General features: G+C 44.9%; 1 protein-coding gene across 1 annotated transcript in view; it reads left to right on the forward strand.

Annotated features, from left to right (window-relative positions):
- Window positions 1-18,792: 18,792 nt before the first annotated feature.
- Window positions 18,793-22,816, forward strand: part of FRK (fyn related Src family tyrosine kinase) — a 166,398-nt gene continuing 162,374 nt past the window's right edge. The window contains exon 1 of the mRNA XM_075338332.1: window positions 18,793-19,466. Coding sequence (XP_075194447.1) covers window positions 19,060-19,466 — 407 coding nt within the window. The 5' untranslated portion in view covers window positions 18,793-19,059. The remainder of the gene's footprint in view (window positions 19,467-22,816) is intronic.

A 22,816-nucleotide genomic window follows, 5' to 3' on the forward strand; every position in this document is an offset into this window, starting at 1 on the left:
AATAGTCCAATATATACAAGGTAATAGCAGGGACTAAAACTTAACTTTTAATACTCCAGATAAAATATATCAATATTACAAAAGTGCAGTAAAATTGCCAAATGGCTATAAACTGAAGTGGTCTCACCCAGATGTTCTCCAGGGATAACAGGACACACCGATCCAGGGTTGATCAGAAGCGGAATAAACCAGGGTAAAGCATTGGGAGATGGTAAGATATAAACCCTGTCGTGCCCCGTGCCAATGCTTCCGCCCTGACAAGGGCAGCGCCCAAGTGAGCTGTCTGCCCCACAACCAAACAAAGAAGCGTTCTCCCAACGCGTTTCCCTCTAAGTGAGAAGAGTTCTTCAGGGGAGATTAAAGAACAAATTGAACAACCTGCAATGACAGGGTTCAAGAGGCTGATCAACCTGCAGTGGCAGGGATCAAAGGTACAGGCTATGTGTCCAAGTACACAGCCTGTACCTTTGATCCCTGCCACTGCAGGTTGATCAGCCTCTTGAACCCTGCCACTGCAGGTTGTTCAATTTGTTCTTTAATCTCCCCTGAAGAACTCTTCTCACTTAGAGGGAAACGCGTTGGGAGAACGCTTCTTTGTTTGGTTGTGGGGCAGACAGCTCACTTGGGCGCTGCCCTTGTCAGGGCGGAAGCATTGGCACGGGGCACAACAGGGTTTATATCTTACCATCTCCCAATGCTTTACCCTGGTTTATTCCGCTTCTGATCAACCCTGGATCGGTGTGTCCTGTTATCCCTGGAGAACATCTGGGTGAGACCACTTCAGTTTATAGCCATTTGGCAATTTTACTGCACTTTTGTAATATTGATATATTTTATCTGGAGTATTAAAAGTTAAGTTTTAGTCCCTGCTATTACCTTACCCCTTACTCCAGTCCAGCAGCACCCCGCTTTTGGCGGGCACCCACCGAGAAAGGAATAATGCCAGATTCAGGAAGCTGTGTGAGGTATGCAAAGTCTGTAACAGGTGACTGAACTGTCCCAACCTGAGTGTCCTCCTTAGGTAGTCCTGGTATGATGTTACAATCCTGGCAGCCGGAGTCGAAATCCCTAGGCTGTGGATATGGTCTCCAACCGGAACCGGAGTCCCTAGATTGAAGCCATAAGATATCCTGATCCTCTAGTCAGCTCCAAAGAGCTTAGACTGGATCCATCAGCATCCATCAACCTTCATCAACCCTGGTGGCTTAAAGAAGTCCCTTTTATAGCCATAACCTTCCCTTAGGATACACTGCGTCCTCATCGATTGGTTGGACAAGATTGCTTCTCCCATTGGATGAATTTCAAGCTGCATGGATAATGTTCATTTAAATGTGCATAGAAAGACTCAGTATATCTACATGGAGTCGGCAAGTCACCGACTAGACAATGGCTACTAAGGTAATTACATTATCAATTCACAAATACAATACAATGAATGCTCCAAAGGGTCTGGTCCCAAACATTAGTTAAGCAAACATGAGTTACCACACAGTAGAACAATAGTCTGGCTGAATTTTAAGAAACTTTAACCCATGAGAGTCCATGTCGTCACACATTTATTTATGAAAATATCCAAAAATCTAATATATAAAGCTCAGTGTATGTGTGTGTGTGTATGTGTGTATGTATGTCCGCTAATGGAATTCGCACCGTCGCATTTACAATCACGAAATTTTGCACAGACACTCCATGTGACTCAGGGAACGTCATAGACTATGTTTTGACAGGAAAATTTAACCCTGTGCTTTACAGTTACACTCAAAAAAACATGTCTCTATTTAACTGAATAGAGATGGGAGCTAAAGGTCATTAATAGCAACTGTCAGTGGTTGCTATAGGAACAAAATGGTAATATGATGTCAGTGGTGGGACGGATAGAGAGAGACAGAGACAGACAGGCAAAGACACAGACAGAGACAGCCCTGGAAAGAGACAGAAGAGCAAAGAGACAGAAGAGCAAAAAGACAGCCGGGCAAAGAGACAGCCCTGGAAGGAGACAGTCCTGGAAGGAGACAGAAGAGCAAAGAGACAGCCGGGCATAGAGACAGCCCTGGAAGGAGACAGTCCTGGAAAGAGACAGACCTGGAAAGAGACAGACCGGGCAAAGAGACAGCCCTGGAAAGAGATAGCCGGGCAAAGAGATAGCCCTGGAAGGAGACAGTCCTGGAAAGAGACAGTCCTGGAAAGAGACAGACCTGGAAAGAGACAGACCGGGCAAAGAGACAGCCCTGGAAAGAGATAGCCGGGCAAAGAGACAGCCCCAGAAAGAGACAGACCGGGCAAAGAGACAGACCTGGAAAAAGACAGATGGGCAAAGAGACAGATGGGCAAAGAGACAGATGGGCAAAGAGGCATCCCTGGAAAGAGACAGCCCCAGAAAGAGACAGACCGGGCAAAGAGACAGCCGTGGAAAGAGACAGCCGTGGAAAGAGACAGACCTGGAAAGAGACAGACCTGGAAAAAGACAGACGGGCAAAGAGACAGACAGGCAAAGAGGCATCCCTGGAAAGAGACAGACCGGGCAAAGAGACAGCCATGGAAAGAGACAGCCATGGAAAGAGACAGCCGTGGAAAGAGACAGCCATGGAAAGAGACAGCCGGGCACAGAGACAGCCGGGCACAGAGACAGCAGGGCACAGAGACAGCCGGGGACAAAGACAGCTGGCGACAGAGACAGCCGGGGAGAGACAGACCTGGAACGAGACTGACAGACAGATAGAGAGAGACAGACAGACACAGACAGTCTTATAATCCTAGTGTGTCTTAATCCTAATGCTCACCAGGGGGGAGTGGTTCAAGAAGGTCACAGGAGGAAGGGTCAGCGATGCTGCAGGCTCAGAGGAGGGAGTGTTACGGCTTAGGAAGGTCGGCGATACTACGGGCTTGAGGGTGTCACAGCGGCGGGCGCCATTGATCTGCCGGAAGGCTGTGGGTTTGTCACTGCAGTGGAGTGACTTAGGAGGGTCACAGGACGGGGTGTCTCGGTGGTGCGTGCCATTGATCTGACTGTGGGCTCCATTGAATCACCCCCGATTGACAAGATGGACTTCAAGAAAATGTCCGCGGAGGCAGCGTGTACGTAGATGGGACTCAGTAGTCATTTTCTTGAAGTTCATCGTGTCAAGCTGTGCATGGGCCGCCTTCCCGGACATTTTCTTAAAGTCCATCTCGTCAACCGCCGGCGATTCATTGGAGCCCGCAGTCAGATCAATGCACCAGCCACCGAGACACCCCATTCTGTGACCCTCCTGAGCTGCTCCACTGCTCCTCCAAGCCCTCAGTATTGCCGACCCTGCCTCCTATGACCCCGCTCCACCACAGCCGCCCCGGTAAGCCATATCCAGATTGTAAGACGCACTGGGGAAAACAAGTACATCTTATAAGCAGGAAAATACGGTACATTATTTTAGCCCCCAATTTTTTTTATTTTAATAAAGGCTAATTTGTAATTATTTGTTATTTAATTTTTCCTCTGTGCGCCAATATCCTCTATGTAATCAGAAATTACTTTACAGTACAAAGCTGAGAAGAGAAGGGGCGCCATATTGGACTTCAGAATTTACTAGGATGGTTTGCGGGTGTCATGTCACATGAGGTGCGAGAACTTCAGAAATCTCTAACAAGGGACCCCATTTTATAAACTGTACCCCTCTATTATTAAATCTATAGGTGCAGTGAGCATATTGACATCACTCATATAGTGACAGTTAGTTAGTTGCTAGTGGTCATAACCATGTGTACCTAAGGTGCAATGCCCTACACATGAGGTAGGAGACATAGCTAATCAGGAGAACTGTACTAGATTTCTAATTGGAGGTCTTTCTAATATTATTATTATTACACCTACCACATACTGGGACAGTATCTTGGATATGGGAATATACCTTTAAGTATTTGTTCAGTTATTAAATCTTTATCATGTGATAATGATTGGCTTTTTGAATCCCTATGTTTGTAATCTGCATATCCAGCATTAACTTTATACTATTTCAATATTATACTTTAATGGGGAGGTTATTATTACATGGGTGGGCTGCTTTGGAATACCCCTTAAAAAGATTATGTCAGGTGATTTTCTAAAACAATATTAATGTTACCTTTAAATAGGACGTAAGAAGACCTTTTAGGATCAGTAAGTTTTTTATTGCTGTAGATTCTCCTGTTATCTTGCTGTAGGCTCTTGAGAATTGTGTCTCATGACAGTTAGTCAAGTGTACATACAGTAAATATAAACTGCATATTCACTGCTCCCCCCCATCTTCCTCCTTGTGCATTCACTATCAGTACTGAGAGGTGGGAGGGAGTATGGATGGAGACAGCAGTGTAACTGCAGTTCAAATTAACTATCACTGATGCTTGTGTACCGCCCCAGCGTCAGCAGCCGGGCTGCTTCTCGGATCCGGATCCACGGTGGCTCGAGGGGTCTCCGGACCCGGGAGGGGTCGTACGGACACTCGAAATAAAAGGGGGGTATTTACAGGGAATTTTGTGTTTAGAGTTTGTGACGCCACCCACGGTGTGTGGTAAGGTGGAGTACTACCGCTGCTGTTGGGAGCTCTCGATGGCGATGGGATGGCAACCAGGTGTTTAACCCCTTCCGTGGGTAGGGGAAATGCCCCGGGGCTCAGTGATGGTGAGAAGGGAACGCCGTTGGGGAGGAAAGGGTCACTGCGTACTCAGTCCAATAACGCTGACACCGACAATTTGTAAACCGAAATTCTGAGCATCGCTGTAGCAGGGAGGGAGCACGCTTGGATCCCGTGCCCGATGGTGTTGCTTGTTAGACTGTGACCTTTCCCTTGGCACTTTCTTCACTAGTTGGCCCCTGTAGTATAGAACTAGTCGGGTCCCGCTCACACGTATGGCAAACGGAGTGAGCTTGATCTCAGGGTTTATGCTTGGGATTTTCTGGACTATGTATTGGGAAAGTCCTATACCCCTCGTTGCGCTAGTACCCCGATTGTGGAGCGGGTGGAGGACGTATCTTGAAGTCTTCATCCTCGTCGGGTAAATTACCAGGACGCTTAAAGCTACTTCCCGGCCTAGGGTCCACGTACCCCGCCATTCCCTGGCCTCTGCCTTGAGATGGCTCAAGGCCACTGGCTGCCCTCCTTAGCAGTTCCGTGCCCCTTGACACGATCCACTGCGACCTGGGTTCCAGCTCCTACCAGGCCCAGACCAACATCTGCCACCTAGTAACTGAGGAGCCCAGCCCAAGGGGATTACGTATCCAGATATTTCCAGCTTGGGAGACTGATGGACAGTTCAGACTTACTTGGGAGAAGGGCCTACAAACATGTTCCTTTATCCTTATGGACATGTTAATTGAACATGACCGTTCTCTCCTGATAGAATTGAAGGAGGAAATTAAGAACAAGGAGCACATTTTGCTTCAGTTGGATACTGTAACAGTAGTGACCCCTTTTCAGAGTAGGCTGAAAAGTATCCTTGATGTGTTCGAAAAGGACATTATTAAGGGAAAGAAAATCAAGTTTCAGCGTGATAAGGGCGATTACGCAGAGAATAGGGCCTTCAGGTGGACGCATCGCGGGAATAAACGCCGACCAATAAATAAGGCACCGAACGCAGCTAAAGTGACAACCGAGCCATCATCAAGTGATTTTTTATCCACGGATTCAAGCGACGCGGACGGCGTACCAGGAGGGGCCGCCGGAAACCCAAATCCAGGGAGAAGAGGCAGGAGGAATCGGCTATGGCAGACCCCACCACAAAGGGAGACAAGGAGCAGGAGGCGGAATTGGTAGGAGGTAACGAATTTGATTTACAGATTGTAAACCTCTCTAGTTATCAACTATCCAAGGTGGAATGTACGTTACTTTCTAAGGGATTATCATTTGCCCCGATGAACAAGCTTGATAAATTTACAGTAAGGCTATGTGCGCACGTTGCGTACAAGCCCTGCAGAAATTTCTGCAGCGATCTGAAGAGCACATGTGCGCTTTAGATCGCTGCAGAAATGTCCGTAGTGAGCGCCGATTCCATGCGCTCTGCCTGCAGCTCCTGCCATAGACAGAGCAGGAGCTGCCGGCAAAGCGCAGGAAAGAAGTGACATGTCACTTCTTTTTGCGCAGCGCTTCGGCAGTAGCCGAAGCGCTGCGCTCTTAGACGCCACGTGCGCACGGCCCCTGCACAATCTCCATAGACTGTGCAGGGGCCGCAGGACGCATGCAGTTACGCTGCGCTACAAAGCGCAGCGTAACTGCATGTTTTTACGCAACGTGCGCACATAGCCTAACAAAGGATCTTTATTTATTCTGTAGGCAGCTCATGTTTAAATATCTGTACAGCCAACCAGAGCTTGTGGACACACTGCCACCTGAGGACAGACAAGTCTTTGAAGATCTTTTGGGCCTTTTGGAGGAGAATGAAAATGCGCAAGGTAAGAAGATACCCTTTTCTGGACGACTATTGTCACAGGCAACACCGCCGTTTTCATTATGCCCGGCCATTAACATCTTCTTCAATAAAGTCTGCAGAGAGATTGAGGGGCTTCGTCCGGACAATAACAGGGCCAATAATTTAACATCAGAGGAAAGACGGACCCTAACAAAACTTAAAGAGAACAAGGAGTTTCTCATAAAAGAGGCAGACAAGGGAGGAAACGTTGTCCTTTGGCCAAAAGATATGTACATCCGAGAGGCCAAACGACAGCTGTCAAACAGTGAGTGTTATACAGCTTTGCCCTCAGATCCCACAGTCACCTTCAAAAAAAGTTTGGATAGACTTACCTCTGCAGCCCATGGCCAAGGCATTGTATCTTTGAAACAGAGGAAATTTCTCACCACAAGGTATCCGGTTACACCAACCTTTCACATGCTACCTAAAATTCATAAAGGTAGATCGGAACCTCCCGGTAGGCCGATAGTTTCAGGAATAGGTGGTTTATTTGAAAGACCTTGCATGTATTTAGATTTCTACCTTCAACCATTGGCGCAATCCTCTCCTTCGTATGTCAGGGACTCTACACACCTGATAGAGCAGATGGCCAGTCTTAGAGTTCCCCCCAATACCCTTCTGGTCACTTTGGATGTAGAGTCACTTTACACTTCAATTCGACATACCCTAGGCTTACAGGCGGTCTCCTTCTTTTTGGATCAGAAGACAACTGGCAATAGAAAGCATGATTCTTTCCTATTAGACTTACTTCATCTAGTCTTGGATAAGAATTATTTTGTGTTCGATAGGACTTACTATCGCCAGACGTCCGGCACAGCAATGGGGGCGTGCTGTGCGCCACCCTATGCTAATATCTTTTTAGGGTGGTGGGAGGGGACACAGGTCTATACTATGGACAATTTTAAAATCAACGTCATTAGATGGTACAGATACATTGATGACATACTGTTCCTCTAGTCTGGCACAGTGGAAGAGTGTGAGAATTTTATACTCACTCTGAACAATAACAATCTAAACATCAAGTTGACCTCGAATATCTCGCAAGATTCAGTTGAATTTTTGGATCTTCGAGTGTCCAGAGAGGAAGATAGAATCTGTACTACTCTGTACCGCAAACCTACGGCTACAAATAGCCTGCTTCATTACAACAGTTTCCATCCGGCCCACGTAAAAAATGGTATACCGAAGGGCCAATTTATGCGGGTTAAAAGGAATTGCAGTAGGCCCAATGATTTTGAGTCACATGCTCTTGATCTGTCCAATAGATTTCAGAAGAGAGGTTACCCGAGGAACGTGGTTTCAAGTGCCCTGCAGGATTGCAAGGCCCTAACACGGGAGACTCTACTACAACCAAAAATACGACAAAGAGGAGTAACAATGAGTATGATCACCGCCTTTAATAATCAGTGCCAGGACCTTTATGAACTCTTCCAATCAAATTGGGACATTCTACGCAGCGATAGAAAATTGGTCCCTTTCTTGGAAGAAAAACCCAGTTTGGTGGCAAGGAGGGCACTAAATTTGGGAGGTATCCTCTCCAGTAGCCATTTTAAGAGACCGGTACAGAGCCTGGGGACGGGTACCAGATTGAGAGGCACCTTTCCCTGTGGCTCTTGTTCAGTGTGTCCGCACATGCAGGCGAGTGATCATGCCCTTTTATCGATTTTTCCCAGGCGGATTTCCAGCAGCTCCTACTTCAATTGCCGTTCCAGAAATGCGATATATGTACTCATCTGCGATTGCCCAAAGTTGTATGTAGGCCAGACAAGCCAAGAGGTAAGAAAGAGAATTCAACAACATTTCTCTAATATAAACACAGCTAATGCAGATCTGAAGAAAGGGAAGACACTTACCTCGGTGGCCTAACACTTTCTGACACATCATGGGGGTCGCTATACTAATGCGAAAGTGATGGTTGTTGATTCGGTTAAAACAGGCATTAGGGGAGGAAACCCCGTTAAAGAGCTGTTGCAGAAGGAGTCCAAATGGATCTACAACCTTAGAAGTCTGGCTCCACATGGATTAAATGAGGAGCTGTTATATACTGGATTCTATAAAGACCTGTGATTCAGGACCAGATGTTAATTCTTGTTGTTTGCCTTTTAGTAACCGAGGCTTTTTAAACAAACTGATGGCCATGGAAGCATTCTATCGCTCGCTTATACCTGCAGGGGATGGTCTCTGACCATGGAAAGAATGAAGATGAACTTTTCCAGTATTCTTGATTGAATGAGGTCAGCTGGATTAGAAGGATTCTATACAGGATCGTGGACCCTGGAGTTCCGAATGGAGAATATCGGATGACACGCCCCTTTCCCCCTTGGACAATTTGATGATAATGTGCGGGCCATTAGACTTCAAATTTCGAACTTCAGCAATGGGATACTATTTTGGACGTTATAATCGAATTCCTTGTTGGCTGTCTCTATATTGTGTTTGTGTTGAGGTCAGCTGATAATTTTTGTTTTTTGAGCCTCGGACGCCCTATTACTAATCCTTTAAGATTAGCTTTGTGGACTGCGTCATACTTTTCTAAGCTGTCTAATAATCTTTGATGTGGATGACTGTTACACATTTACTTTCTCTATTGATTATTTCTAGCCATCTGGGGAGACTTCTTAGTCTTCTTTTGGTGGCCTCAATATCGTTCGCATTTATACTACATGTTTTCCTAAAGCATCTAAGATCTTACTGTTAGTGCTGTATTAGAACGTTATCATGTAGGGGATTGGAGGATGGTGGGGTTTTTTTTTGTTTTTTTTTTTTCTCCAGCCCTATTCTCCTAAGATTGTTTACTCTGAGCAATATCAGACTGTAACTGAGTCTCAAAATATCTTTCATTTTAGAGGCATAATGGGGCAATACAACAAGCTTCTCTTGTGACTGGGTTATTGCAGTGTTGGCAACTGTCATGTTCTGCACATAGTATGCGGTGTCATTACAAGTTATGCATTGAGTCCCAATTAAAGCGATATGACGCATATGCTGCATAAAATGGCAGATTGTACCTTTTAGAACAAAATTATACCAATTCTATCTATATATCATTGGGTGCTATTCTTAATACCCTATACATTTGGTATAGGGCTGTAAAATGGACACTAATCAGTATTTTGCACTATTAGGGACCTATGGTGGTGGCCACCGGTATTTTTTGTACAGGTGTGCTGTGACACCTTAAGTTATGCTTTAAGTCTTAATAGACTATTACTATGCATGCGTCACTGAGCCTGATATGCCTTATCACTTATTATTAAATTATATTAATTCTATCTACATATCGTTGGGTGTTATTCACAATACCCTATACATTTGGAATTGGGTTGTAAAATAGGCATAAATAAGCTTTATGTGCCATTAGGGATCCCTGGTAGTGGCTACCGGTATCTCCTGTACAAGTGTGCTGTAACATCTTAAGTCATGCTTTAAGTCTCAATAGACTGTTATTACGCATGCACCACCGAGTTCGATATGTCTTATCCCTGTAAAGTTATTCTTCCCAATAAATGTATTGTTCCACCTGTATATCATTATGTTCTATCTGTAAGGACCTATATATTTGAGCATTATGAGTTTTGATTGCGAACGGAGCGGCCTTGTGAACGCATGCGGTGTAGAGATTTGGGGAGGGTCCCAGACCGAATCATGTGACTCGGCCAGAATTGGACTAACTCTATCTATATACCGCTGGGTGTAATGCATAATACTCTATATATTTCATATTGGGGCCGCTAAATAAGCATAAACAAGCACCCTATATCATTAGGGTTTTGTTTGTGGTGGCTACCGGTATTTCCTGTGAAAGTGTGCTGTGACATCTCAAGTTGGCGCACTAAGTCTTAATAAACTGCTATTGCGCATGCGCCGCCGAGTCTGATATACCCTACTTGTGTGTAAGGTATCTCACTTTATAAAAAACTGTATTCTCTTACTTACATACGGTTATGTTCTATTTATGAGGACTTACACATTTAAGTAGGTTGAGTTTTGACTAAGATCAGTGCTGTCCTTTGGACACATGCGCTGTAGAGATTTGCAGCCGAATCATGTGATTCGGCCAAAATGGCGGCCGCCATGTAGAGACGCTATATACCATAACGCTGCACCTCTCAAAGCTGCAACCTGGTGAGTGATTATCCAATTTGATCTATGACTTAAATATGACACACTTTGGACTGCACACTGTCTATTTTTCTTCCCCTGAGGAAGCCTCCTGTTTGGAGGCGATACGCGTGGGGTAACTTTGCCAAAGCATCCCACCCTTTTTTACAACCTGGTTTGTGCCTGTGCTCCTTGGTAATCTAGGACAGTGAGTTTGGACCCCATGTTACGCCTGGGCTGCTGAAGAGGTTGTTTGGCAATATTATTCGGTTAGCCCATATAACAACAGCACGTATTTACTGTGCTCTCTCTGCATGTGCTAGTTACCTTATGCCTCATGTGCTGTGTGCATGCTCCAATTAGATGCACTAGCCTTTAGAATTGATTGTCTGAGCAGGGTCTTGATCTATTTATCTGTTCTATTATTATTATATATAATATTTTTTTGTTGCATGAGTAGTATGCTGAACCTTGTCTATACACCTTATTGAATACAGCCAAGCCTTTTTCAGAAGTCCTATTTATATTATCTTGTGGTCTAAGCTCTATAGGAATCATTCTATTCTGTCCTTGTATTATAGATGCTATAGAAGTCCTTCATATATCCGTAACCTTATTAATATGTGCCTATAAAGGCTGTCTCAGCCTCGACTATTGTGTGGCTGGCATAATGTATATTATCTTCTAACATCATGACAAATATCACTATGTACATTATATAGCAAGCCATAATATTGTTGGTTGTACTTATTTAAAGGGTGTGATTTAATATTTGTCTATCTAGTATTCATTCCATATGTGCTTTGGCTTAGGGGATTTGTGTATGTTTTAAATGTTTTTAATTGTCCTCTGTGTGTTCACTCCCAGTATGGAGTTCCATATGTATCCTTACTTGTAATAAAGATTTCCTATTTTTACAATTTTTTGGTGATCCCTTTTGGGTATATTCTTTTCTTCCTTTCTTAACTGAGGAGCCCAGCTCCTAACCTCCTCCAACTGACTTGAGACCTCTCCTCACGAGAGTCACCTCACAACTGACTACTCCTGACACTCCTGACCTTCCCTAACCAAACCCACAAGTGGGCGGCCTTATTCCCTTCAGGCTACCCATTGGTGTGTCTGGTGGGTGTGGTGCAGAATGTTTCTAGGCTTTTTGATTGGCTTGTTCTTAGCAACACCAAAGGCCAGGAACCCGTAACCAAGGAGGAGATGGACACCATGCAGAAGGGCAGATTGCACAATGTCCTGTGACGACCTGATAGGCCAGGGCATCACATTTGCAGTAAGAGATGGGAGGGGGAGCAAGGCAAATGCAGTTTGTATTTACATATACTTGACCAGTTAGGTCTTGTGCGCACGCTGTGCTTTTTTCCGCGTTTTTTGGTTTGCAGTTTTGGTCCCAAAAATGCATGCATTTCCTTCCCCAGCAAAGTGCATTAGATTTCAGTTTTTCTATCCGCACGTTGCAGCTTTTCTTTTGTCTGCGTCTATGTGGTGACCACAAAGATGCAGTATGTCAGTTCCTTCTGCATTATTGCCAGCATTTTTAAGCCCTTACAGTTAATAGATTTGACTTAAAAAAACGCATCAGGCAAAAACGGGGTAAAAAACGCCGTAAAACGCTGCAAAAAAATGAATGGCAAGGGAGTGTTTTTTGGGACCATGCATGCATCTTTGTGGTCACCATAAAGATGCAGTGTGCGCACATAGACTTAGGAGTACTTTGCACACTACGACATCACAAGTCCCCGCCCCCGTCGCACATGCGATATCTTGTGATAGCTGCCGTAGCAAAAATTATCGCTACGGCAGCTTCACATGCACTTACCTGCCCTGCGACATCGCTCTGGCCGGTGAACCGCCTCCTTCCTAAGGGGGCGGGTCGTGCGGCGTCACAGAGACGTCACACGGCAGGCGGCCAATAGAAGCAGAGGGGCGGAGATGAGCAGGATGTAAACATCCCGCCCACCTTCTTCCTTCCTCATTGCAGGCGGGACGCAGGTAAGGAGATGTTCCTCGCTCCTGCGGCTTCATACACAGTGATGTGTGCTGCCGCAGGAATAAGGAACAACATCGTACCTGTCACTGCAGCGACATTATGGAAATGCCCGACACTACACCGATCATACAATTTCGACACTTCACAAGGATTCACATACTCCGATGTTGACAACGACGCCAGATGTGCGTCACTTTCGATTTGACCCCACCAACATCGCAGCTGTGATGTTGTAGTGTGCAAAGTACCCCTTACTGTGTCACACTGAATTCTCCAGAGCTTACAACAAAATCACAGGAGAAGGTACAGCAATGAAACCTACTGATCCTTTTAAAGTTGCTTAAGCCCTATTTAAAGGGAACCTGTCAGCAGAATTTTCACAAGTAAACTAAAAGATTCCCCTTCTGCAGCTCCTGGGCTGCATTCTAGAAAGGTTCCTCTTGCTACTGTGCCCCCTTTGAGACCTAAATAAACACTTTATAAATTCTTACCTTTTTGTATGCAAATGTGTTTTTATGGTCACGGGGGCGGGCTATATTTCGTCCGTTATTCGCACCCCTGCCGCTGTACACCATCCCCCATTGCTCATTTACATACATGAGGACGCCCCCTCATGTAACTTTGTCCTCCCGAGGTCTCGCGCATGCCCAGTGGCACTCTCGCGGGACTGAGCACTGTGCAAAGCCTGAACACTGGTGGAGTGATTGCGCAGGCGCGAGATTATTGTCATCAACAGCGTCATCCAAGTACCCGCCAATAATCTTGTGCCCACACTTTTCCCTCTCCCTCCACCATTATGCGCAAGCGCGTCTCCTCTGTTGATCGGTGGTGTGCTGCTCCTCCCATCTATTTCCTGCTCCAGGGAAAGATGGGTAATAGGTAACGTGGTTCATATGGCCAGCGCTTGCGCATAACGGTGGAGGCAGAGGAAAAAGCGCGGGAACGAGATTATGGGCGGGTACTTGGATGACGCTGCTGATGACAATCACAGTGCAGCCCATAATCTCGCGCCTGCGCAATCACCTCACCAGCGTTCAGGCTTTGCACAGTGCTCAGTCCCGTGAGAGTGCCACTGGGCATGCGCGAGACCTCAAGAGGACACAGTTACATGAGGGGGCATCCTCATATATGTAAATGAGCAATGGAGGCAGCATACAGCAGCAAGGGTGTGAATAACGGACGAAATACAGCCCGCCCCCATGACCATAAAAACACATTTGCATACAAAAAGGTAAGAATTTATAAAGTGTTTATTTAGGTCTCAAAGGGGGCACAGTAGTAAGAGGAACCTTTCTAGAATGCAGCCCAGGAGCTGCAGAACGGGAATCTTTTAGTTTAACCCCTTCACGACCGCGGGCAGTAAAATTACGTCCTATTTTAACGTGACTTAACGACCAGGGACGTAATTTTACGGCCTAAAGTTCATTTGATTGCCGTGGCCATAGCAACGGCTTTCAAATGATGTCCCCTGCTGTTTCTTACAGCAGGGGACCTTTGTTTCACCCCAGGGGGGGTGGCATCGCCACCCCCCATCGACGATCGATGTGATTGGCTGTTCAAATCTGAACCGCCAACCACATCTTTCACACTGATTTCGGTAAAAATAATGCCGGAAATAGTGCGATACTGTGAGATCCGGCTATGATGTGCTGTAGCAGGTACAGCAGATCATAGGTGGATCTCAAACATGCCGCCCCCAGCCCCTGCAGCACTGATTGGAGCGATCGTGCTATGACGCGCAATCGCTCCAATCAGTGTGCAGTGGGGCGGTCTGATCTGCCGGTGGCCGCCCTCCCCAGGCCTGTGCTGGTCTGGGGACCCTCCCCCAACATGTCTGCAGCGTGCAGCACTGGCTGGTACTAGTGGTACCACGCCACCGCTGCTGCTGCCGCTGCTGTCACGGAGCAGGAGGGGTGAGTATTGTGCTCACTTTGCAGCCCCTGCGCGCTTCCGTAATGGCCCCTGCTCGTGCCCCCCTGCGATCTGCCCCCCCGACATCCCGATCTTCCCCCCCGACATCCCGATCTGCCCTCCGCCATTTCTATTCTGCAGCTCCTCCGGTATCCCTCCTCCTCTGCTCTCCTTGCAGCCCCTGCGCGCTCTTGTGATTGCTCCTGCGCGCTCCCGTAATGGCCCCTGCCCATGCCCTCCAGCGATCTGCCCCCCCTCGACATCCCGATCTGCCCCCCGACATCCCGATCTGCCCCCCGACATCCCAATCTGCCGGCCTCCCCCGTGATCTCTATTCTGCAGCTCCTCCGGTATCTCCCTCCCCCTCTGCTCTCCCCCTCCCCCTCTGCTCTCCCCCTCTGCTGTCCACCCCCCCTCTGCTGTTTCCCCGACGTCCTCTTACCTGTCTTCACCGGCCGATCACATCTGCCTCCATCGCTGGGTCCTTCTTCCTGGGTCTTCTGCTGAGCTGTCCAACTTCCTGCCTGCAGCTCCTGTACAGCTGTCTATCTCGCTTGCCTTCTGTTCCTCCTGCTACTCCTCTGGGTACTGTGAGTATAACTTTTTTTTTCTTTTTTTCCTCTATCCCCTGTCCATTTTTACACCTCGTGCGTCCCGCCGAGCGCTGATCAGGGATGCAGATAACGTATCTGCATCCGTGGTCAGTTTTCGGCGGGACTTTTTTTTTCCCGTATCCCCGACGCTTTTTGTATTGCATCAGTCTGTGCGTCCCGCCGAGCGCTGATCAGGGATGCACATAACGGATCGGCATCCCTGCTCAATTTTTGGCGTGACAAAAAGCATCGGGGATACGGAAAAAAAAGTCACGCCAAAAATTTAGCAGGGATGCCGATCCGTTATGTGCATCCCTGATCAGCACTCGGCGGGACGCACGGACTGATGCGATACAAAAAGCGTTGTGGATACGGAAAAAAAAGTATTGCATCAGTCCGTTCGTCCCGCCAAGCGCTGATCAGGGATGCACATAACGGATCGGCATCCCTGCTCAATTTTTGTCGTGACTTTTTTTTCCGTATCCCCGAAGCTTTTTGTCACTCCAAAAATTGAGCAGGGATGCCGATCCGTTATGTGCATCCCTGATCAGCGCTCGGCGGGACGCACGGACTGATGCGATACAAAAAGCGTCGGGGATACGGAAAAAAAAGTATCGCATCTGTCCGTGTGTCCCGCTGAGCGCGGATCAGCATCCCTGCTCAATTTTTGGCGTGACTTTTGTTTTTTTACCGTATCCCAGCGCTTTTTGTATCTCATCCGACCGTGCCTCCTGCAGCGGCCGATCAGTGCACTGCGTCTCTGCGTTTGAAAAGTCAAATGGCGTTCCTTGTCTTCTGAGCCCCGCCATGCGCCCAAACAATTGATTTCCACCACATATGAGGTATCTGCGTACTCGGGAAAAATTGCACAATACGTTTTATGGTGCATTTTTTCCTGATACCGTTGTAAAAAGAAAAAAAAAGCTACCTTGTTGCTGCAAAAATTTAAAAAAAAAAAAATTATTTTCACGGTTCAACGTTATCAACTTTCAGTGGAGCCCTTGGGGGTACAAGGGGCTCACTAAACATCTAGATAAATTCCTTGAGGGGTCTAGTTCCAAAATGGGGTAATTTGTGGGGGAGCTCCACTGTTTAGGCACCATAGGGGGGGTCTAAAAACGTGACATGGCGTCCGCTAATGATTCCAACCAATTTTGCTGTCAAATGGTGCCCTTCTCTTCTGAGCCACGCCATGCGCCCAACAATTACTTTTCACCACATGTGAGGTATCTGCGTACTCAGGAGAAATTGCACAATACGTTTTATGGTGCATTTTTTCCTGATACCCTTGTGAAAAAAAAGCTACCTGGTTCAAGTAACAGTTCTGTGGTAAAACAAAAGAAAATTGTATTCATGGCTCAACATTATCGACCTCTGTGGAGCCCCTTGGGGCTCACCAAACATCTAGATAAACTCCTTGAGGGGTCTAGTTTCCAAAATGGGGTCACTTGTGGGGGAGCTCCACTGTTTAGGCACCTCAGGGGGTCTCCAAACATGACATGGTATCCGCTAATGATTCAAACAAATTTTGCTGTCAAATGGTGCTCCTTCTCTTCTGAGCCCCGCCATGCGCCCAAACAATTACTTTCCACCACATATGAGGTATCGTCGTACTCAGGAAAAAATGCACTATAAATTTCATGGTGTATTTTTTCCTGATACCCTTGTGGAAAAAAAAGCTACTTAGTTGAAGCAACAGTTTTGTGGTAAAAAAAAAAAATTCTTTTCACAGCTCAACTTTATAAACTTTTGTGACGCCCCCAGGTGTTCAAAGTGCTCACCAAACATCTAGAAAAATTATTTGAGGGCTCTAGTTTCCAAAATGGGGTCACTTGTGGGGGAGCTCCATTGTTTAGGCACCTCAGGGGGTCTTCAAACCCGACATGGCGTCCGCTAATGAGTGCAGCTAATTTTGCGTTCAAAAATTCAAATGGCGCTCCTTCCCTTTCGAGCTCTGCCGTGTACCCAAACATTTGATTTCCACCACATATGAGGTATCTGCGTACTCAGGAGAAAATGGACAATACATTTTATGTTGCATTTTTTCCCGATACCCTTGTGAAAAAAAAAGCTACCTAGTTGAAGCAACAGTTTTGTGGTAAAAAAAAATTTTTTTCTTTTCACGGCTCAACGTTATAAACTTCTGTTAAACCCCCAGGTGTTCAAAGTGCTCACCAAACATCTAGAAAAATTATTTGAGCGCTCTAGTTTCCAAAATGGCGTCACTTGTGGGGGAGCTCCATTGTTTAGGCACCTCAGGGGGTCTTCAAACCCGACATGGCGTCCGCTAATGAGTGCAGCTAATTGTGCGTTCAAAAATTCAAATGGCGCTCCTTCCCTTTCGACCTCTGCCGTGCACCCAAACAATTGATTTTTACCCCATATGGGGTATCAGCGTACTCAGGAGAAAATGCACAATAAATTGTAGGGTGCACTTTCTCTTTTCTCCCTTGTAAAAATGAAAATTTTATGGCTAAAGTAACATTTTTGTGTTAAAAAGTAAAATTTTCATTTTTTCCTTCCACATTGCTTTGATTCCTGTGAAGCACCTAAAGGGTTAATAAACTTCTTGGATGTGGTTTTGAGCAGTGTGAGGGGTGCAGTTTTTAGAATGGGGTCACCTTTGGGTATTTTCTGTCACCTCGGCCTCTCAAAGTCACTTCAAATGTGATGTGGTCCCTAAAAAAATTATTTTGTAAATTTTGTTGGAAAAATTAGAAATTGCTGATGAACTTTGACCCCTTCTAACTTCCTAACGAAAAAAAAATTTCTTTCGAAAATTGCGCTGATGTAAAGTAGACAAGTGGGAAATGTTATTTCGTAACTATTTTGTGTGAGATATCTCTCAGATTTATGGGCATAAATTTTCAAAGTTAGAAAATTGCGAAATTGTCAACATTTTCGCACAATTTCTTAAATTTTCACAAATAAACGCAAAAAGTATCGGCCGAAATTTACAACTGACATGAAGTACAATATGTCACGAAAAAACAATCTCAGAATCGCCAGGATCCGTTGAAGCGTTCCAGAGTTATAACCTGTCAAAGTGACACTGGTCAGAAATGCAAAAAATGGCCCGGTCATTAGGTTGTTTTAGTGGCCGGGGGTGAAGGGGTTAATTGCGAAAATTCTGCTGACAGGTACCCTTTAACGATAACATTAGTAATGTACTAGAAAGTCACTTGACAGATTTTGTTTAATTATTTTATTGTGGAGATAAGTTTGTCTGATTTTTAATTAAATGTTTTTAAATGTAGGTGTATCATATACCATGCAATAAAATGATATTTATTTTTTTGTTACTTTGGGTGTTCGCTGCCTTCAATCTATGTAGTTCTTTCTTCCCCTTTATTACATACAACTACAGTGCCACATGGTTTGTGTCCTTCTTTATACACATTGTCCATTTGGGGTGCAGATCCTCTCCTTTCTTTTAAACTGTCATGAATTTTCAGCCCGCAGCTATCACAGCATAATGGGAGTGCGCAGGCTGGGGTAAGGTAAAAGTAACTACGACAGTAAAAATTTCTACTTATTTGCATCAATTACGTAGTGAGGTATTCTGAATTGTCTTTCTTCAGTTCCTGGAAAAGTGCCTATAGCAATATGCTTTCTACCTTACTCATCAGGTATCAGACAGGTTACATTTTTTTTTTCACTCTTCCTGGTGAACCTAGAACCAGAGAGTAATCTTTGCACAGAGGGCGGCGCTTGTAAAAAGAAACAAAACATTCCTTTACCAGGAAGTAAAGTGAAGAGATATTCCGGTAAACCAGTTTACCTGGATACAGCCTTCAACAAGGTGCACTCTTCATTCAGTGAGAAATGCAGACAGATTCAGGAACCTCCTAGATGTGGACACCTTTCTTTTTCCATTGACTCCGATGCTGTGATTAGTTGACAGATTGATGGACCGGTATAGAAAATATCAAGTTTACAGAAAGCAGAATTTTGGATCTAGGTACATATTCCAACATATGATGAGGAAGAACCTTTTCTAACAGAACAAGGAATTAGTGGCATTTGTCAGCTGTGGATATGGGGAACTATTGTAGGAAACATTGTTGCTGTTGCTGTTGCTCTGTAGCAGCTGAAGACAAGAAAAATGGTAGAAAAGAAAATTACAAAGTAAGTGACATTGTTTTCGTGAACCTTCCTGTGGTGAACTCTGGTTCGCATCCTGTGATGCCTTACGTGAATGAACCTCAAAATGTCATTATCCATGAAAGAAAGCAAAGCAATGTAAAAGAAGCCTATGTGGCATTATTCGATTACAAGGCTCGCACAAATGAGGAGCTGACTTTTTATGCCGGGGACTACATGCACATCCTAAATACTACTCATGAGAGCTGGTGGAAAGCTAGAGCCTTGACGCCTCGAGGAAAGGAAGAAGGATACGTCCCAGCAAACTATGTTGCTCCAATCACCAGTATTGAATCCAAACCGTAAGTCCTAAGGTTTTTTCCAATGAAAAATTATTCATTTTAATTATATAAAATGTGCAGACTATATCTTACGAACTAGTCAAAACAAAAGTTTTTAGCTTTTTATGCATTGCTTTCATATAATGAAATGTTTGTTTTTTTGAAATTAGCCAGGATGTCTTGGATCACAGTAGCAGGACCATTATTTATTTTATGTGCACACTCACATTCATGTAGCAGCTGTATGTATGAATCACCATATAATTGTTCCTCATCATTCTGAGCTTTCACAGGTCATAAATTACACACTGAAAGTGGTTTTTTACCTATTCACTGTGAAGTACATAACCGCTTTAATTAAGCCATTCCAGCAATACTAAAGAATCTAAACATACAAAGCTACAAAACATATTTGAGCTTTCGGATATATTGTAAAACTAAGAACACTAATTTTGATATGCAGAATATTAAGGATAGGTCATCAAAGTAGTGGACAACCCCTTTTAATAAGGATTTTTATTACACAAAGGCTAATGTTCCCACGATGAGTGTTTCTGCACCTATTATGTCTAATAGGAACTTGCGTTTTTTATTGTCTTTTTGAGTGTGTTTTTTTCCATGCATTTTTATCCTCTTTTTGACACTGCGTTTTTTTGTCACTTTAGAGTATGTCACAACTTTATATCATAGTCATGTGTAGTTTACAGGCATTCTTTGTGTAATGTTTGCACCAAAATAGCACTAAAACCGCTGTGGATTTTTCACCTTCGGATTTGTCACATCTAATGCCATTGTATGAGGTAAATCCACACATAAAAACCTCTAGAATTTTTTTTTCACAATAGTCATCACTCCCACAATTCTTTCTGCACTACTGATGCAATGCAGTGTATCATGCCTGAGAACATTAGACTTAGGGCTAAGCCACACGGCGAGAAAAACAGTGCGAGTGGAGTGCGATAAAATATCGCATTCCCCTCGGACCAATTCTAGCCTGTGTGTCAGCACACATGGGCGATTATTTTCTCAGCCCTAATCGGACTGAGAAAACAATCGCAGCATGCTGCGATTGTAAGCTGAGTCTCTTTCTCTCGCACCCATTCAAGTGAATGGGGCGAGAGAAAAATCGCACTGCACTCGCGGTACACCGGTGTACTGCTAGTGCAGTGCGAGAATGGCAATAGCCGGCTACGCAGTAGAGAGGGAGAGAAATCCCTCCCTCCCCTCCTGAGTGCTGGCCCGCCCCCCGCAGCTGAGGTCTGCTCGCACGAACGGACCTCAGTTGCAAAGACACAGGCATGACACTCGGCTCTGCTGTACTGCCAGCACGAGCCGAGTCTCATGCAAGTGGATCGCAGTAGTGCCCGTGTGGCCCCAGCCTTACACACAGCCTATTAGACCCTGCTTCTGGCAGAGGAGTGACTGTGAGCATTCTCCCCCTGTCAGACTCTTCTAGATGGTTATGTGACAAATAGCTGCAATCTTGCCACAATATAACAGCTGACTCATGCTGCTGGTGATGTACAACCAGGGCCAGGTTTAGACAAAGTTGGGCCCTTGGCAAAAGTTTAAAGTAGGGCCCTAAATGCTCACATACTGTGCTAACACACTAAACCATTAAGGTTGAATTTACATATACTGAGTTCAAACTGGTAAATGAGCACGATTGACAACATTTTGTCCTTCGGTGCTTGTTTTTTGGCCTTTTTACACCGAATGAGGAAGACTTAAGGCCCCTTTACATACTGCAACATCGCTAGCGATATCGCTGTAATGTCACTGGTTTTGTGACGTAATAGCGACCTGCCCAGCGACATTGCAGTGTGTGAAACGCATCAGCGACCTGGACCCTGCTGTGAGGTCGCTGATCGCTACACATCTCTCAGGAACATTTTTTGGTCCTTTGTTTCCCGCTGAGCAGCATGCATCAGTGTGTTTGACACCGTTACAACAACTTCGTTAGCGACTTCCCTTTCAAATAGCTGCTTTGACATGTCCCCAATGACCAGCTAGGTCGTTCTGCAGGTCCGTATCGCTGCTGCGTCGTTGGCCAGGTTTGCCTGTTTGACTGCTCACCAGAGACTTTCCAGCGATCCTGGCCAGGTCGGGATTGCTAGAAAGTCTCAGTGTGTAAAGGGGCCTTAATGGGCACAGAACAATCACTAATAGATCAATCTGTTCCCATGCAGTATCATGCTATCAGCAGCACATCTGCAGTTTGCATCGGGCACTGTGCTGCTCAGAACAATCTTTTTTGTTCCGCCATAAACAATCCAATCACTCTATGAATGAGCAGTAGTTTGCTTGTTCATTTGGAGATTGCCGACATGTTTATACCCATGAACTCTCATTTACGCTGCCAAGATTTAGAAATGTGGATGCTACATACACACGGTATGTGATAGAAACACTTTATCTTACACACACACATATATATGCATACACATAGTGCACACATTGGCACTGAGCACATACATACACATATATGTCTCATATATTTATTATTCATCATTTATTATATATTATATACAGTATGTGTGTGTGTGTGTGTGTGTGTATATATATATATATATATATCTCAGACAGGAAAGCAGAACAAAAGTCCATCTTGTCAATCAGCATAGCAAAGGTTCTAGAGTTGCCAGTCGACTCAATAATGTCATTCCCACATCCCTGCTTCAGCCCAAACACTCATCACATTGAGAAGTTCTGGCTGCCTATTTATGCTGTGTTAATCCTGCAGCTGTGCACCTTGGGTGTTGTCCCAAAAGTCTGGAATAGCAGAGACGTTCCAGGCCAGGTTTGAACTCCTTTCCTGCTGCTCACCAGTGCAAAAGGCATTTGCTAGGTGGAATATACTTCCATTCACATTATTGGGCTGTTTGTGTCATACATGACGGATCCTCCATGGAGAGACACTCTTTGTAACCATCTATACACTGTCCAAGAGATGGGGATTCTCAACACAGGACTCATATTAATTACAATTACCTAGAAATGTTTAATATAATAGGTTTAACGAACTGGAGATTTAGTAAGAAAAAAGTTAATATAGGATCATCTACTTTGAGAAGCCCCTATGACAGAAAATACCAAAAAGTGACACTATTCTAAATATTGCACCCATCATACTACTCAAAATTACATTCAAGAAGTTTATTAACCCTTTAGGTACTTCACAAAAATTAAAGCAATGCGGGAGAAAAAAATGAAAAATGTTACTTTTTCCCATAAAAATATTATTTTAGCCTCAAATTTAGCATTTTCATAAGAGTAACAGGAGAAAATGGACCATACAATATTGTTGTGTAATATCTCCTAAATGTGCCAATACCCCATATGTGGTGGAAAACTACTGTTTGGGCACATGG

The sequence above is a fragment of the Anomaloglossus baeobatrachus genome, chromosome 3, assembly GCF_048569485.1.
Source record: "Anomaloglossus baeobatrachus isolate aAnoBae1 chromosome 3, aAnoBae1.hap1, whole genome shotgun sequence".
Classification (NCBI taxonomy): Eukaryota; Metazoa; Chordata; class Amphibia; order Anura; family Aromobatidae; genus Anomaloglossus; species Anomaloglossus baeobatrachus.